This window comes from Odontesthes bonariensis, chromosome 10, assembly GCF_027942865.1.
Source record: "Odontesthes bonariensis isolate fOdoBon6 chromosome 10, fOdoBon6.hap1, whole genome shotgun sequence".
Classification (NCBI taxonomy): Eukaryota; Metazoa; Chordata; class Actinopteri; order Atheriniformes; family Atherinopsidae; genus Odontesthes; species Odontesthes bonariensis.
The window spans coordinates 28,662,594-28,678,469 of NC_134515.1; the positions used below are offsets into that span (position 1 = coordinate 28,662,594).

The 15,876-nt window shown below is 41.9% G+C and overlaps 1 protein-coding gene across 2 annotated transcripts; it reads left to right on the forward strand.

Moving 5' to 3' along the window:
* Positions 1–54: 54 nt before the first annotated feature.
* On the forward strand, positions 55–15,824 carry uckl1a (uridine-cytidine kinase 1-like 1a). 2 transcript variants are annotated; one of them, XM_075475130.1, is made up of 15 exons: positions 55–150; positions 3,190–3,377; positions 3,590–3,696; positions 7,712–7,882; positions 8,183–8,254; positions 8,400–8,589; positions 8,672–8,733; positions 9,030–9,046; positions 9,262–9,360; positions 9,442–9,535; positions 11,339–11,401; positions 11,486–11,608; positions 11,789–11,896; positions 12,092–12,248; positions 13,983–15,824. In XM_075475130.1, exons 1-15 carry the CDS (start codon positions 107–109, stop codon positions 14,063–14,065), a joined length of 1,578 nt encoding a protein of 525 aa, XP_075331245.1. In that variant the 5' UTR covers positions 55–106; the 3' UTR covers positions 14,066–15,824. The 2 variants fall into 2 exon arrangements, 1 of the variants encoding a protein (XP_075331245.1); XR_012770418.1 differs by lacking the exon at positions 13,983–15,824 and having other exon boundaries at positions 11,814–11,896; positions 12,092–12,175.
* The last annotated feature ends 52 nt before the right edge of the window (positions 15,825–15,876 follow it).

Here is a 15,876-nt window from a genome sequence, read left to right on the forward strand (position 1 = left end):
CGAGCATGATAACAAACTGCATTACCCACAATTCCTCAGCACGTTCAAGAAGAAATCCATCGATGGCTCAACCAGCCGATACCGGCTTCGAGCTTTTAGGATCCCGATGGATGCCGAGAGATTGAAAATAATCTCCTCCTGCTCGGACAGGTACATGACACTATCAGTGTTTTAATCTGTGTTTAAACTCTCAGTTCCGTAAAAAAAAATCGAATGTTATTTTTTAAGTCTCTCGACTGCAGTAACGTCCTCATCCCGTGATGTAACATTAACCACACCGACACTTCCGCTCCTACCACCACTACTACTCATGTAAACAAAGCAAAGATTGTGATGCTAAGACCTTATGAACGCTCAATAAAATGAGATGCATCTGTTAGTTTGAATTTAATAACTGAGAAGTGTGACAAGTTGGGTTTAGATGGGGAAAATGTAGTGAAACGTAGAATTCAGCGTAAGTAGGTGACGTATAGTTCTGCGTCAGAGATGTGAAACCTCTAGAAAGTATCTGATTCATACCCCCCAAAAAAATAATTCAGTACTTTCTTTGAATCTGACATCTGTGACAGCTTTAGGAAGCTGCGTTTATATTTGACGAGTCTGTAGGTTTACTGTGGGGTAACCAGATGAAACAAAAAATCATTAAGAAGCCATTAGTGTGAACCTATTTGGCATAAAAGTGTACGTAGGTGCAGAGCTGAAATCGTCCTAAGTATTTTTATTGAAGTCATTAGAAGTAGTTCTGCACTCTAAACACCAGTAAACTAGAAACAAAAATGTTTCTAAAGAATAAAAAGATGTTGGCATTGTGCCTCATCTACTTTACTTTTGAGTGAAAATCTAGCGTCAGAATTAAATATGTAAGTATTCATATACTTATATTAAAACATTGATTAAATAGTGTAATTACAAACCAGTGCAACCCTAAGACTCTTTAAATTTATCCAGGCTGCAGTTCTCCCGTTGTCATTTCTAACCACATGGCATCTGTTGCAGTCCGCTCTGGGGGAGAAACCTCTTTGTTCTTCCTGAGGTTTCTTTGGTCTTTGTCCTCATCTCAGAGTCTAATGATAGGCTACGTTAAATGAAAAGTTTACAAAGCCATCTTAGGACAATATGTATTATTTAGGGCTATATGAATAAAACTGGCTTGGAGCCAACTATTGTGCAGCATCAATATTTAATATTGTGATTACTGGAAGCTAATTAGGTGAAAGTAGTTCAAATACCAACGTTGATATTATCTTGAATTTTTTTACTCAAATCAATCGACTTTATTGAAGCATTTGAAACTTTGGGTCACACAGGGATCAGTTTCTGTGTTCTCAGGTGGCGCGTGTCATCTGTTAGAATGTGCAATATACTGTCCCTGTGGTGTTTCTTTGGATCAGGTCATTGAACTTAGAGAACGGATCAGCAGCAGAAATCCGTCCCATCCTTGTTTTGTGTACAGGGGCCTCTATTAATACCAGCCAAGCAGCTCTTTGCTGTCAGTGTTGCAGTGATCCTCTTATTGGTCAAATGCACACGCAGAGAAAGGAGGAAGCATTGGTAGCAGCACGGAGCAATGAGCAGATTTACAGATGATAGTTGAGTATCCCACAGATACAGATGAGTGAGAGCAGGTTAGACACATAACTGATTCCCACACGCCCCCCACAGCTGCCACTTGCTGTTGTTTTCGGGAGGTTTCCACAGTGTGAGGCGGGCTGGAGGGTAACAGGTTGTCATCTGAAGCAGATATGACTCTGCTGGACTGTACCGGAGCCAGAATCTCCGGGTGTTGGTCGCTGAGGTCTGACTGCAGGTGAGATCTAACTGCTGTTTTTTTTCTTCTTACATGTGCAGATTTGACACCAGTTTTCCCCATAATGAGACATACATACTCACTGCGGACACGTGTGCGCATGCTATAAATAGTCTCTAGACAGCGCTAGATGACAGGTCAGAGGAAGTGTGGGATTTGGGTTGAGAGAGCCGGTTTCACTTGGGTTGCCTGTTCTGTGTCGTTACTGAACTTCTGAAAGTGTAGTCCTCATTTTCATTCACAATTTCTCTCATTTTGCATGTAAATGATTGAATGTGCAATTGCATACAAAAGAAGCAAAAACTCGTTAAGTTTCTAATTGCAGCCTGTGGGAGCACAGAAATCCCGACAAATGTCTTTAGAGAGTGTGACGCAAAAGATAAGAGGACTTTTGTGTGTTCCATGGTAAACAGTTCTGTGAGACTAATCTTAATCTGTGATGTACCGGATAAAGTGCCATAGAGTGTAGGTACAAGCATCCTTCACTGCTACTGCACACCATTAAAGTGTTCTTTTACAACTGAAAGTTCACATTGACATTGTAACCGAAAGTTTGGAAGTGGAAAATAAAAAAAATAGTTTTATTTATTTTACATTTAGTTAAACTTCCAAATAAGTCTTGTTGTCTACTTTTTTCTGGCCGTGTTTTATCACATAAACACTGTCTATTCGGGCATGTTATATTATTCCAGTGCTATATCCTAGTCTACCCTTGCATAAATCACTTTCTTTTGAAGAATAAAGAGTTTCTGGAGCTTCACAAACTTCTCTTGGATTTTTTTTCTCTCAGAGTTACTTTGTGGTTTTTCCACTTGCTGTGCCCAAAGGTACCGACTCCACCATTGTTGTCCTTTTCATCAACGTGTCCCCACAGCGTTGTGGTGTACAGGTGACAAATTAGAGGAAAAAACACCAAATACAATGTGTTTATAACTGTCCCCCCCCCCCTTCCCTGGTGATGGGACCATGGCAATACAAAAACTCCCAACTCTCCGACGAGGATCTTTTTTTTTCTTCATATTATAAAGCTGATCAGTCAGAACCAAATTGAATGAATTTGTTGTGACTTTATCCAAACCATGCCAAACATCTTGAGCTTGATTACTGCGCAGAGCACACTCTTAAAGCAAAGTCTCTTAGAATAGCGACGACTGGACGACTGTTCCGTCCAACGTCAGCTAGCTTAGTTATGTTAATGGGATGAAATCATTGTAGCAGAAGAAGTCTGTTCGTGCTGAAATCAACAGTGTTTAATGGATGTAAACCTGTGGTCGTGCTTTTCCTGCATGATTGATGAGCACATCTAATGACGTCTGCCCCAGTTCTCTTGTGCAGTCCTGTGTGTGCGGGTTCTAACCTGCCTGCTGTTTGCTGTATTGCAGCGGGAACGGGGAGGACTCGTTGGACCGGCTCCTGCCGCCCGCCGGGGCCCCGCGCAGGAAGAGCGCTACCTCACTGAGTACAACAGAGCCTCCTCTCCTCCGCACAGGCACCCGCACCATCTACACTGCTGGACGCCCTCCCTGGTATGACGAGCACGGGGCTCAGTCAAAAGACGCCTTTGTCATCGGTACGATTTCAGTCCCCCAGACTGTTTTCCTCCCACTCTACCTTCACGCCAAGTCATTGCTTTGAGCTGCAGAACCTGCTCTTTAGTCGCATTCTTTCTTATTATGCCCATAAACACTTAAGTGCAGTCACACATGCACACCACCAGACAACATTAGATACACTCTGGGAAACACAAATAAAGGGTCTCTGAAATGCTTTGTGGATCTGCAGGCTTGTGTGGGGGCAGCGCCTCAGGGAAGACCACTGTGGCCAATAAGATCATTGAGGCCCTGGATGTGCCGTGGGTTGTGCTGTTGTCTATGGATTCTTTCTACAAGGTGAGGGCTTCATGCATATTAGTCTTTTTTGGGCCTTCTTTTTTTTAAATTTTTTTATTTGGTTTTTACCCATGATCTGCAGCTTTGTTCCAGAAAGAAATGATCATCTTTGCAAGAAAATCTTTTGTTAGTCTTAAGAGCATTTTCATCACAGCGCCTCACGGTAAATCATCACTCTGCTGCCGCCGTTTTGACTTAATTAGAGGCTGTGGTGACGTTTTAGATTGCAGCCCAAATGTGTGCACAATATGAATTTAAAAGAGTTATAGGCTGGTTTAGTACGTATGCAATACGTTTCTAATATTTAGAAATCTACGTCTGTGGAAAAATAGTTTGCTAATGATAATCAAGCCACTGTGCATCGTGTCCTTTTTTTAATCACCATCCATTATAGTTCAGAACATGATGTCTTTATATTCTACGGTGGGCGAATGAGAATCTTTTTTTCTTACATGCAGTCTCGAAACGATTTTCCAATTTCTACAAAGTTACAGCATCCGAGAGAAGTTCGACAGTTTCAACCTCAGCGTTAAAAAAAAAAGTACACTTGTTCAATCTTTTCTTTCGAACTTATTACAAGGATGAGTATAATTTACCATCTTAAAATGAGTTTTTCCAGTGTCTGATGGGATAGATGCAGTTCTAAATCAGAGAATAGCCTATATTTAGGGTCGTCTTTAAATTGAGTTTTCATCTTTAATTAGTAAGGAGAAAAGTTCCGCAGTGAGGGCGCCTCTTTTAAACTTCAAAGTTTCCCCTCATTAAAGTCATCTGTGGAGTTCAGATTGCATGACTTTGATCATCATCCCCATTGTTTGTATTCTAGCGGTAATTAGTACTGACATGTTTTTGTGTGTACTTGACATTGAATTAAAAAAAGAATCTCCTATACTCAAGAGGGTTCCTACTTCCTTCTAGTGTCAAATGTACAGCAGACATAACGTCTCTCTCACAATACCACAAAGATTTTCTTTTGGACAATACAAATTTGTTTTTCTAGATCAGAGAGCTGTGAGAAATGAAATTATAGTTCTAATCCAGTGCAGGAAAACTCATGATGAAATGTTGACGGCTTAATGGGAAGTTTAGCTACACAGAAATCACACATAAGTAGAAAATCTATCCCACAACATTTCTCAGGGTAGAAAGACTTTCAAGTTCGAAGCTCTTAAGTTAAAAAAGCTGTGAAATTTACTTTATTTTCTCGAGTTCAAGCAGACACCAGTTCACAGGCGATTAGATTTCCTCATCCCAACTCTGAACTGGCCGGCAGTATTGTGCGCTTGTCAGGACTTTCTCTGATCGAGTCTATGCGGTTATTGCTGGTATCGATCATAAAGTGAATGAACTTGTCTTTCAGAATATTCCTTTAATGGTTTTGTGCGAGTTCACACCTCACAAGAATTTTAACACCAGTTAAAATTAAGTAGTGAACTAAGCTCACGGTCCTAAAATGAACTAGTTCATGTTCACATCTCACTTTTACCTAGAGCTCTTCTGAATGACCCTCCTAATGTGGTACAGTGTTATGGACATGGGCTTCACGGCCATGTTATAGCATATGTGCATCTATTTTATTACTAACCATTGAAATACTCAAAATCAGACTACAATTTAACAGAAGAAGAACACAATGTTTTAGTACGTAACTATCCTCATTTGATTGAGTTTAACAGAGAGCGTTTGATACTGAAAGGTCATTTTTGCAGGTTTAAGTACAAGTTTGGCGTCAGAAGTCACGCTTTCAGAAACTTTGCCAAATTAACTATAAAATGAATAGCTCTAAATGATCTTACATCGTGAGGCTTTATTCATTTTACATGTATCATGCATCAAATGATATGATATATTTTAAAACCGTACCACTGGTGTAACAAATCAGCATCCAGTCTGTATCTCCATGCACTCGTCAAAGTGCTTCCAAATATTGAGCTCACTGTTCAGTTTACACCCTGCGCTCTTTCCACCTCTTGTCCTACCTTCTGCAATTCAACATATTCACATACCTCTTAAAAACATGTCAGCTAGCAGAGGTCCAGTCTCACAATTAGCATCACATTAACATGAAGTAAGAGAACTTCAAAAGAAAGAAAAGCACACAACTTCAAAACAGCTCGCAATAACCACACGCTGCGCACGCCAGACTTTTGAAAGAAACAAACTTCAGTAAGCAGAGCGGCATGTGACCATGACAGTAAAAATCAAAGCTGGTGGCAGTTCACGACCCAAATGAGATCAGAGTCGGTGGATGATCAGCTGTCTGTTCAAGGCCAAAAAAAAGGTTGAGCTTCCGCTGGAGGTGCTCTCTCTCTGAGTAATCTTTTAAATCCTTCCGATTCAGCTGGAAAACTTTTTTTTGTTTTTTTAAGTTCGACACTTTTTGCAAGTTTTATGTGTGGCCGTTTGCTGTGGAAATGTTGCTGTGAATTTCAAGCATGTTTATTATTACAGTGACCCAGCATTCCGTGCAGTTTCAGTATTTGATTCAAAGTCGTCCATCAATCCTCTTTAAAACCTAATTTATACTGGGAACATATACAGTGCACAGTGAAAATGAGTACACCCCTGTTGAAAAGTAACATTTTGAACAATATTTTAATACACACACAAGTTATTCCCAAAACGTGCATAGAGTAAGTTTAATACAACATCTGTTCAGCTTACAACAGAAAAGAAAGGTCAATAATATAACTTAAATGACCTATTTGTCCATTTTTGTGAAATTATGCTGGTGCAAAAGTGAGTACACCCCTATGTTAAACTCCCTGAGAATGGGCCGTGTTGGCCCGAAATGTCATGAAATGAAAAGGCATTAAAAGGGAGGTCATCGTTGTGCGTTTCATCCTTGCCTTACATTGAAATTTTACATTTTGAGTCTGCACCAGGCTAAAAGAGACGTGTGTGAGATTTGACTGAAATCCTATGGAGAGTATCATGATCTGCTTCAGTAGTCACAGTACATGTTGACAAGCATGTTTCTTTTGGTGAAATTCAGCTTCCTACTGTTGATGGCATCCATACAGCCCCAAACCATGTCACTCCCACTACTATGCTTGACTTTAAGCATGGGGCACTTTTCTTTGTACAAATCACTTTTTACCACCACACAGGCTTGACACCATCGAAAGCAAATTTGTTTATCATTGTCTCATCAGAGACAAACAAACTAAGGATATGGATTGCTGGGACCATGTCCTGTGATCTGATGACACCAAGATGAACAAATTTGCTTTCGATGGTGTCAAGCCTGTGTGGTGGTAAAAAGTGATTTGTACAAAGAAAAGTGCCCCATGCTTAAAGTCAAGCATAGTAGTGGGAGTGACATGGTTTGGGGCTGTATGGATGCCATCAACAGTAGGAAGCTGAATTTCACCAAAAGAAACATGCTTGTCAACATGTACTGTGACTACTGAAGCAGATCATGATACTCTCCATAGGATTTCAGTCAAATCTCACACACGTCTCTTTTAGCCTGGTGCAGACTCAAAATGTAAAATTTCAATGTAAGGCAAGGATGAAACGCACAACGATGACCTCCCTTTTAATGCCTTTTCATTTCATGACATTTCGGGCCAACACGGCCCATTCTCAGGGAGTTTAACATAGGGGTGTACTCACTTTTGCACCAGCATAATTTCACAAAAATGGACAAATAGGTCATTTAAGTTATATTATTGATCTTTCTTTTCTGTTGTAAGCTCAACAGATGTTGTATTAAACTTACTCTATGCACGTTTTGGGAATAACTTGTGTGTGTATTAAAATATTGTTCAAAATGTTACTTTTCAACAGGGGTGTACTCATTTTCACTGTGCACTGTATGTCTGTGTCTGGTGCAGAAATCATCGCAAGGTCATTTAGAAAAGAAGGCCTTTCAAACTGTGCAGCGCTCACTTGACGCTCATCAGTTAAGAAAAGCCTCATTCAGCTCAGAATTGACAGAAAATATGAGCGCACTCACTGTCCTTTTAAGTTCCTCGGTCACGCTTCACCAGCACCCTGCTGTGCTTTTCAGGTTTTATCCCCGGAGGAGCAGAGCCTGGCAGCAAAGAATGACTACAACTTTGACCATCCGGGGGCTTTCGACTTTGAGCTGCTGGTTGCCACCCTGCGAAAACTGAAGCAGGGCAAGAGTGTGAAGATCCCCGTGTACGACTTCACCACACACGGGAGGCAGAAAGACTGGGTGCGCTGGATTTCATCACTCACAAGTAGCCCCGTCTCTACAGAAAACTGAATAAAACATGCGTCTTGTCATTTTTGGGAGGAAGAAAGTAGAGCAGCTGTGATGAGACGGGTTGCATTTTGAGGGGCTAAATTTTCAAGGCTGAAAATATATTAAACATAATTCAAATGCTATTTCGCTTTTTTTTTTTTTTTTTACTAGCTTCTCAAAGAGACACACGCCACAGCTTTAATCAAATGAAAGCTGAAATGACTGCAGCTGCAGCTCCCTTCATCAGACTTTTCCCTCCTGCTTTTACAGAAAAATGTGTACGGCGCCAGCGTTATCATTTTTGAGGGAATTATGTCTTTTGCGGACAAAGGGCTTCTTCAGGTAAGGCAGCCCGTCTTTCATTCCTTTCGGTTTTTTTGAAGAATTATTGAATGAAGCAATCCCCTACCGTGGGTTGTTTGTGCGGCTGCTTTGCTGAAGAGAGTGTTTGAACCTTTCAGACGTGTTTGCTCTTTCCCACCTGCAGCTCCTGGATATGAAGATCTTTGTGGACACAGACTCAGACATTCGGCTCGTCCGCCGGCTCCGCAGGGACATCACAGAGCGCGGACGGGACATTGAAGGCGTCATCAAGCAGTACAACAAGTTTGTGAAGCCTGCCTTTGAGCAATACATCGAGCCAACTATGAGACTGGCTGATATCGTCGTACCCAGAGGTGAGTCTGGCAGATCACAGGAAACGATCTAAACATTTTTACATTTTGTTTGACTTGCGCCTCCAAACCTTCTCCATTCTAGGTGGTGGGAATATGGTGGCCATTGATCTGATAGTCCAGCATGTTCACAGCCAGCTGGAGGAGGTGAGTCACTGAGAGATTCAGTGTGTGTTGATAGCTGGCGCCACCATGTGTTCAAAAGTTGCACTGGATGGCGGTTTCCTTCCTCCCACCCCGTCCCTGTTAAAAACACTCAGTTTGACAAAAATCTATAATGTTGTGTATGTATTACAATGTTAAATTATATCCCATACATACATTTTTTTCCCTGACAATAGAGAATATGCTTTATAATCAGCCTTACCCTTGAAAACGGCTTATCTTCTCTTTATCAAGATTTTTTTCTCTGTCATTTCTGCTTTTCTCTTCTCTTTATGCAGCGTGAGCTCAGTGTCAGGTACGCTGATCTCAGATCCTTTGGTCAGCTTGTCATTGTTGCAAATCTTTTATCCGTACTACGTACGCCCTGACCTTCACTCGCTGTCTCGGTTGTCTTTCTGCATTATGTGGCTCTCTGAGATTCTGCCTCAAAGACGCACTGATTTATTCATCTCTTACAGTGCAGCAGAATGAGACGGGTAAACTTTTTGAACATCCTCTCTTTTTCCTCAGGGCGCTCCTGGCCTCTGCCCAGCAGACGCAGCCGCTGCCTCAGACTCTCAGTGTGCTGGAGAGCACGCCGCAGGTCAGAGGCCTGCACACCATCATCAGGTACCAACACGGGCTCCCACCCAGCTTCATGTTTCCACAGTGCAGAACAGCTTTGAAACTATTTCTTTTGCTCCACTGCAGGAACAAAGAAACCAGCCGAGACGAGTTCATCTTCTACTCAAAGAGATTAATGCGTCTCCTTATAGAACATGCGCTGACATTTCTGCCATCTCAGGTGAGAAGAACTTGATAACAGATTAATTAGCCACGCTTGAATATTTTGTGGCTACTTTTGTGTCACAGGAAGCATCGCCAGGTTCTAAAACTAGACAAAGAGAAGCATTATTAAGGCATATTAGAGACTGGAGAAATTTTTACTCCACATTATCACAGATTGTGTACAAATGTAGGTAAAATCAAGACTATTGTCCCCAGAGGTGGCTGAACAACAAAGATCACTCTAAGAGCAGCATGTGCAATAGTCCCAGATGCCACAGTTGAGTAAGGCTGGGTACATGGTTTTATTCACACTACCTTTTTGGGTCAGCTGTGCCGAAGCGTCCACAAATAAGAACGTAATTGGACTACAATATATGGCGGAGTTGTGGATCACTGCAATTCTCTGTCCATTTTGTTCTTCAGCTCCCAGTCTTTTTTTTTTTTTAATCAAACTTAGTTGGCTGCAGCGACCCGGTGGATCCTCACATATTACTGCTGGTGACAAGATGATGACCTGTATGTGTTACAGGCCTCATGCAAGAGCAAACAGAAATAATGAACTTTAACTTGCATTTAACTAAAGCTACTTCTTAAGTTGGCTGATGTTACTGTTCATACACTATGTTGCCAAAAGTATTCACTGACCCATCCCAATAATGAAATTCAGGTGTTCCATCACTTCCATGGCCACAGGTGTATGAATTCAAGCACCTAGGCATGCAGACTGCTTCTACAAACATCTGTGAAAGAATGGGTCGCTTTCAGGAGCTCAGTGAATTCCAGCGTGGTACCGGGATCGGATGCCACCTGAGCAACAAGTCCAGTCGTGAAATTGTCAGTGGTGTTATAACCAAGTGGGAGCGATTGGCAACGACAGCAACTGTCCCACAAAGTGGGAGGCCACGTAAAATGACAGAGGGGGGTCAGCGGATGCTGAGGCGCATAGTGCACAGAGGTCGCCAACTTTCTGCAGAGTCAATCGCTACAGACCTCCAAACTTCATGCGGCCTTCAGATTAGCTCAAGAACAGTGCGTAGAGAGCTTCATGGAATGTGTTTCCATAGCCGAGCAGCTGCATCCAAGCCATACATCACCCAATGCAATGCAAAGCGTTGGATGCTGTGATGTAAAGCACGTCGCCACTGGACTGTAGAGCAGTGGAGACGTGTTCTCTGGAGTGAGGAATCACGCTTCTCCATCTGGCAATCTGATGGATGAGTCTGGGTTTGGCGGTTGCCAGGACTGCATTGTGCCAAGTGTAAAGTTTGGTAGGGGTGGGATTATGGCGTGGGGTTGTTTTTCAGGAGCTGGGCTTGGCCCCTTAGTTCCAATGAAAGGAACTCTGAATGCTTCAGCATACCAAGAGATTTTGGACAATTTCATGCTCCCAACTTTGTGGAAACAGTTTGGGGATGGCCCCTTCCTGTTCCAACATGACTGCGCAGCAGTGCACAAACAAGGTCCATAAAGGGCTGCATGGAGAGTCATTGCTCTCCAAAATCCGCTTTACCCCCCGTCAGCACTTTAAAGATGATATAGACGAGCTGAAGGTTAAGATGGGAGTATATATTTGATTTGTAATTATCAGGTACGATTGTACTTGAGCTGCTCTATTTATTTTTTTTGCAATTTATACTACAGAAAAGCCACAGTATGTGCATTCACATGACAAAGTTCGTACGAGAAACTTGTACAAACAACTAGCTCCTTAAGAGGCAGTTTTCTGTGTCTGCATCAATGTGTGTTATAATCTTTCTTGTTTCTGCAATAAATTGTTGTGTCCAAACAAAACTAACTCCTCTTCTGCATCTTCTAACAGCTGTGTGTCATTCAGACTCCGCAGAGCCATGAGTACGAGGGCCGCAGTTACAAAGGGAAAGGGGTGAGTGACGTCTCGTTAACCTCGAGCTGAGTGTTTCCTCAGGGTTCCCGTCATCACACTTATTCCACATCTTCATCTCCGTAGATCACCGGTGTGTCTATCCTCCGGGCTGGAGAGACTATGGAGCCCGCCCTGAGGGCCGTGTGCAAGGACGTCCGCATCGGCAAGATACTCATCCAGACCAACCTCGACTCAGGCGAACCAGAGGTGGCAAAAATGGCTCATTTAGTACCAAATGTCTTTACTGTTCAAGACAGTGTTTCAAAATGACATCCAACTAAAGATGAATGTTTTTCTTTTCTTCCACATGATGCTTGTCTCCGTGGTAACAACCTGTCCTGTTCCGGTAACCATGGCAACTGGTCTCCTCCTCTCTGGCCTCGCCAGCTGCATTACCTGCGTCTGCCCAAAGACATCAGTGAAGATCATGTCATCCTAATGGACAGCACCGTGTCCACCGGCGCTGCTGCCATGATGGCAGTGAGAGTCCTGTTGGTGGGTGCCGTTCACATCATTGCTTCTCAGTAAAGGCAGCAGTAGGACCCCTGTCCTATTGGTCACTCATTACTCATAGATGTGGCATAGATGTTGAAATGAAGAACAATCTGCTGCTTTATCACATTAGTTGGGCTTCTGGTTATTATCAGGAAGCCATTGACAGTTGTTGCTGTGATGTGTGTGGCTGAGCAGGATCATGAGGTGCAGGAGGACAGGATCATGTTGGTGTCGCTGCTGATGGCAGAACTCGGGGTGCACTCTGTGGCCTACGCCTTTCCAAAGGTCAAAATCATCACCACTGCAGTGGACAAGGACCTGGACGAACTGTTCCATGTAATTCCTGGTATCGGTAAGCAGTCGCACACATCAGATTTTTAGTATTACACGTACAGACATCAAAGAAAGGAACTAAAATCGAACACAAAGTCATGTAATTTCCAGCTTAGTTTTGGCTGATTGATTTTAGCTTTATGCAGAAAATGAAAGCAGCACATGAAGGATAATAAGCATCTTTGTTTCAGGTTGACAGATTTAATTTCATGTCCGAGCAGATTCTAATTTTGTGGTTGTGTCACTTTAGATTTGAAGCGACGCCTCCTCCCTGTCACTACTGTAGCTACTATAAATGCACATCAGACACGCCAATCGGTTTTCGGCAGCCTAAGTGATTAGACAGAGTTACATAGCAACAGTATTTTCTGTAGAGAGTGCATGTGAGTGTGGTGATTTGTTGGGGTTTGAGATTAACCCCTTTAAATTTTACTGAAAGGTTTTTCTCAACATAGAACTCAGATTGCTATTAAAATTGGTAAAAAATCACAAAAAAAAAAGCAAACTTGTGAACTGTTGGCAGGATTAACATGGTCAACCACCATTAAAGTTACTTGCAGGTCGCTGTAGCTTCAGGTCTGTAGATTAAAGCCAATGCTGAGGTGTCGTAATTCTTTTGATGAGCAGCAGAGGGCGACTTATTTGGTTGCAGAAATACTGCATGTCAGATTCTGCTGAAGTCTGTGAGAAAATGACTTACCTCTCACTGGAGTTATTTCTCGGATAAACATTTTTCTAATGAATCTCAATCTCTTGTGTAAGTCCCCTTGATGTATTTGATGTAAATTGTGATCCTATTTATATTAAAAAAAAATTAAAAAAGAAATCTGAAGCATAGTATGCTTTAGGTTGGAGAAACCCTATTATTGACCCACTAGTTCTCAACCAGATCTGCAACGCAGTTCTAACATCCACGTTTGTCTCAGAAATATGTGGAATAATCTGAGATGTGCGCTGCTCTTGATTGCATCTGTGCTGTTGTTGGTCCTTAAGCTTTTTGTGTTCCATTAGAGCTAAAAAAAAATGGAAGAGTTCCCAGTCAGTCAGCTTTAGCATAGATTAGCTATCAACCATCACTTACAGTGACAGTTACTGCAGACTGACTAGACATTGGTAAAGCACAAAAACCTTGTACATGAGTCTATCAGTGGAACAGTTCTATGAAAGCAGGATGGTAGAAGCAGTACTGAGAGATGAAGTCTCAAAGCGACTGTAGAGGCTTTCACTTTTTTCTTGAATTGCTCCAGATCCATGGCAGATGTCACCATTTCAGACGGTAAATGTCATGTAACGTATGAACAGAATCTACAGACTGATGTGTGTTTGTCAGACTAGTTGTAGATATGAGCAGGTTTTAACCAAGTTGAAGCTTACCTCTCATTGACGTTCGTCAGCAATTCAAAAGTGAACATAAAATATATTTGAAAAATAAAATAAAAAATGTAGACCAATAACAACATATGGTAATACAGGAGTGATGTCAGCACTGTTTTCTGCCGTCCCATCACTTTTAAAACATCAGGATTTGATAGTCAGAAAAAATGAATGCTCATTGTGTGTCTGTTACAAAAGCAGAAATGAATTTTCCTTTTATTCCGGCTCTTAATTCCAGATCAGATCACCCATCCTTTACAGCTGTTAAGCTTCAGTGTTTGTTTGTTTTTTTTAATCTATGCATTTTCCTTGATAATTTTCCCAATTTGATTTGGTTGGTTTCCCAACCTGCTCTGAGCTCACTGTTGTGTATTTGCAGGGGACTTTGGGGACAGATACTTTGGGACGGACGGGTCGGACGCCTCGAGTGACGAAGAGAACCAGGAGCAGCTGTCGTACTGACTCAAACTGCTGTGATTCTCTTTGAAAGACCAAACAAAATTGCAGGAAAACTCTGGTTATTCTGCACCCCCCCTCTTCAGGCACACAGAAGCAAAAAAAATTGTTATATTCACTTTAATGGACTGTACGTGACATTTTTTTTACTCTGCTGCAGCCGGTAAATCAGTGTAGTAGTAAATCAGTGGGACACTTTGATCTGTTTTGCAACTGCAATCTGTTCATTGTTAATATTTTCATTTCGAAGGGTCATAGATGCAAAAGAGTGCCATGACCTTTAAGGTACAATACTGCAATTACTTTATTTATTAAATAATTCGATGTGGGCGTAGTTACACTAGCGGCACTTAAATCCAGGACTTAGCCTGTGATCATTTGGATTATCGTGTGAAGACTCGAGTAGTTTACTTGAATAGAAACTCAACCATCACCGTCCTAGTTCAGCATGTTAGGGGGTCAAAGGTGCGCTAATAAGCAATACATACGTGGTGCAGTCAAGGCTAATGGAAATGTTTGTCATAAGTTATAAATCAAAGACATATTGACAATCATTTATTCATTAATGTCTGTCTAATAGTTGTTGAGACATTTAACATAAAAACTAGAGGTGTCACTTGGAGAAAGAGTTCTGGGCCAAGACCTGAGCTCTGTTGTAAGTTTAAAGAAAGTGACCCGGGTCTGCACTACCGTTGACTGTGTTCTTCATCTGCTCACGCTCCACCTGTCTAACGAGTGTCGTGAAATTCAGCTTGGTAGTTTTTGTGTAATCTTGCTGACAGACAGACAGACAGACAGCATTCCTCTATCTCACCTCTCACCTTAGAATCAAAGGGTTCAGCCTCATGAGGATGAAGGATGAACATTGAAAGGACGTTATTATGCATACTCATGAGAGCCGTGCACAGATGGACAAAGCCTGCAGGTCTAGGTGCAAGTCTTAGTCCAAATTCTACTTCTACTTTGTGCCAGTCATTAACGTCACTGAACTACAGATTAGTATGTTAACTGATACGCTGCTAACCGGTCAACAGATAATCGACCGTCTTCTAGAACTAGATGAGTTCTATAAGTTAATTTACATTTTATGTAAACTTACATCCGCGGTAGAATGGAAGTGCAAACTTTATGTTGAGATACAAGGGTGTCCATGTTATTTATATATATCTCTATATATATTTTTAGAATCCAAATCGTACATATTCATTCCAGCAGTAAATTACCAAACGTATGTGATAATTCCTTAATTCAGGGGTTTTAGGAAAGACTTTTGGGCCCATATTCAGCTTTCACTTCTCACAGCTACTACTGCAACATCGCTGGAATTCATTTCTTGAATGAGTGGTTCGTGTGAGGTCACAGACGGTCACAACCTCACGTCTGAATATTTCAGATACTCCTCAGACTCTCAGGGTTCACACCCACGCTGCCCGGCTCCCCCCTCTGTGATGCACTTTAATGCCTGAAGGGGTCAGTATAGCCCCCTTAAAATGACTCTTTCAGAGTGATTTATGGAGTCTCCCTCTCAGCAATGTGTTCTTCACAATGCAGAATGCACCTGAATCACAAGTTAAAAAAGAGCTGGGATGTGGGATCACGAGCGGCCGTAAACGGATGCATCCTCACGCTTTTCTGATTTCACTGACTGATCTGGTGCTGAATTCTGTGTGTTGATGCCAACTGACTGTAAAAACCTGGAAGATGATGATGATGATGTTAATGTCTTTTCAGGGTTGCAAAATGAGCAGTAAAAACCTCAAGCCTCCTGTTCTTTCCTCCCTGTTGTGCTCACACCTCTTGATCCTTGCTGTGAGAGC

Coding starts and splice junctions, on each gene's coding strand:
- uckl1a (XM_075475130.1), top strand. CDS start 107: ATGGATGCCGAGAGATTGAAAATAATCTCCTCCTGCTCGGACAG. Junction 9,536..11,338: donor TGACATTTCTGCCATCTCAG/GTGAGAAGAACT, acceptor ATCTTCTAACAG/CTGTGTGTCATTCAGACTCC. Junction 11,609..11,788: donor TCGACTCAGGCGAACCAGAG/GTGGCAAAAATG, acceptor TGGCCTCGCCAG/CTGCATTACCTGCGTCTGCC.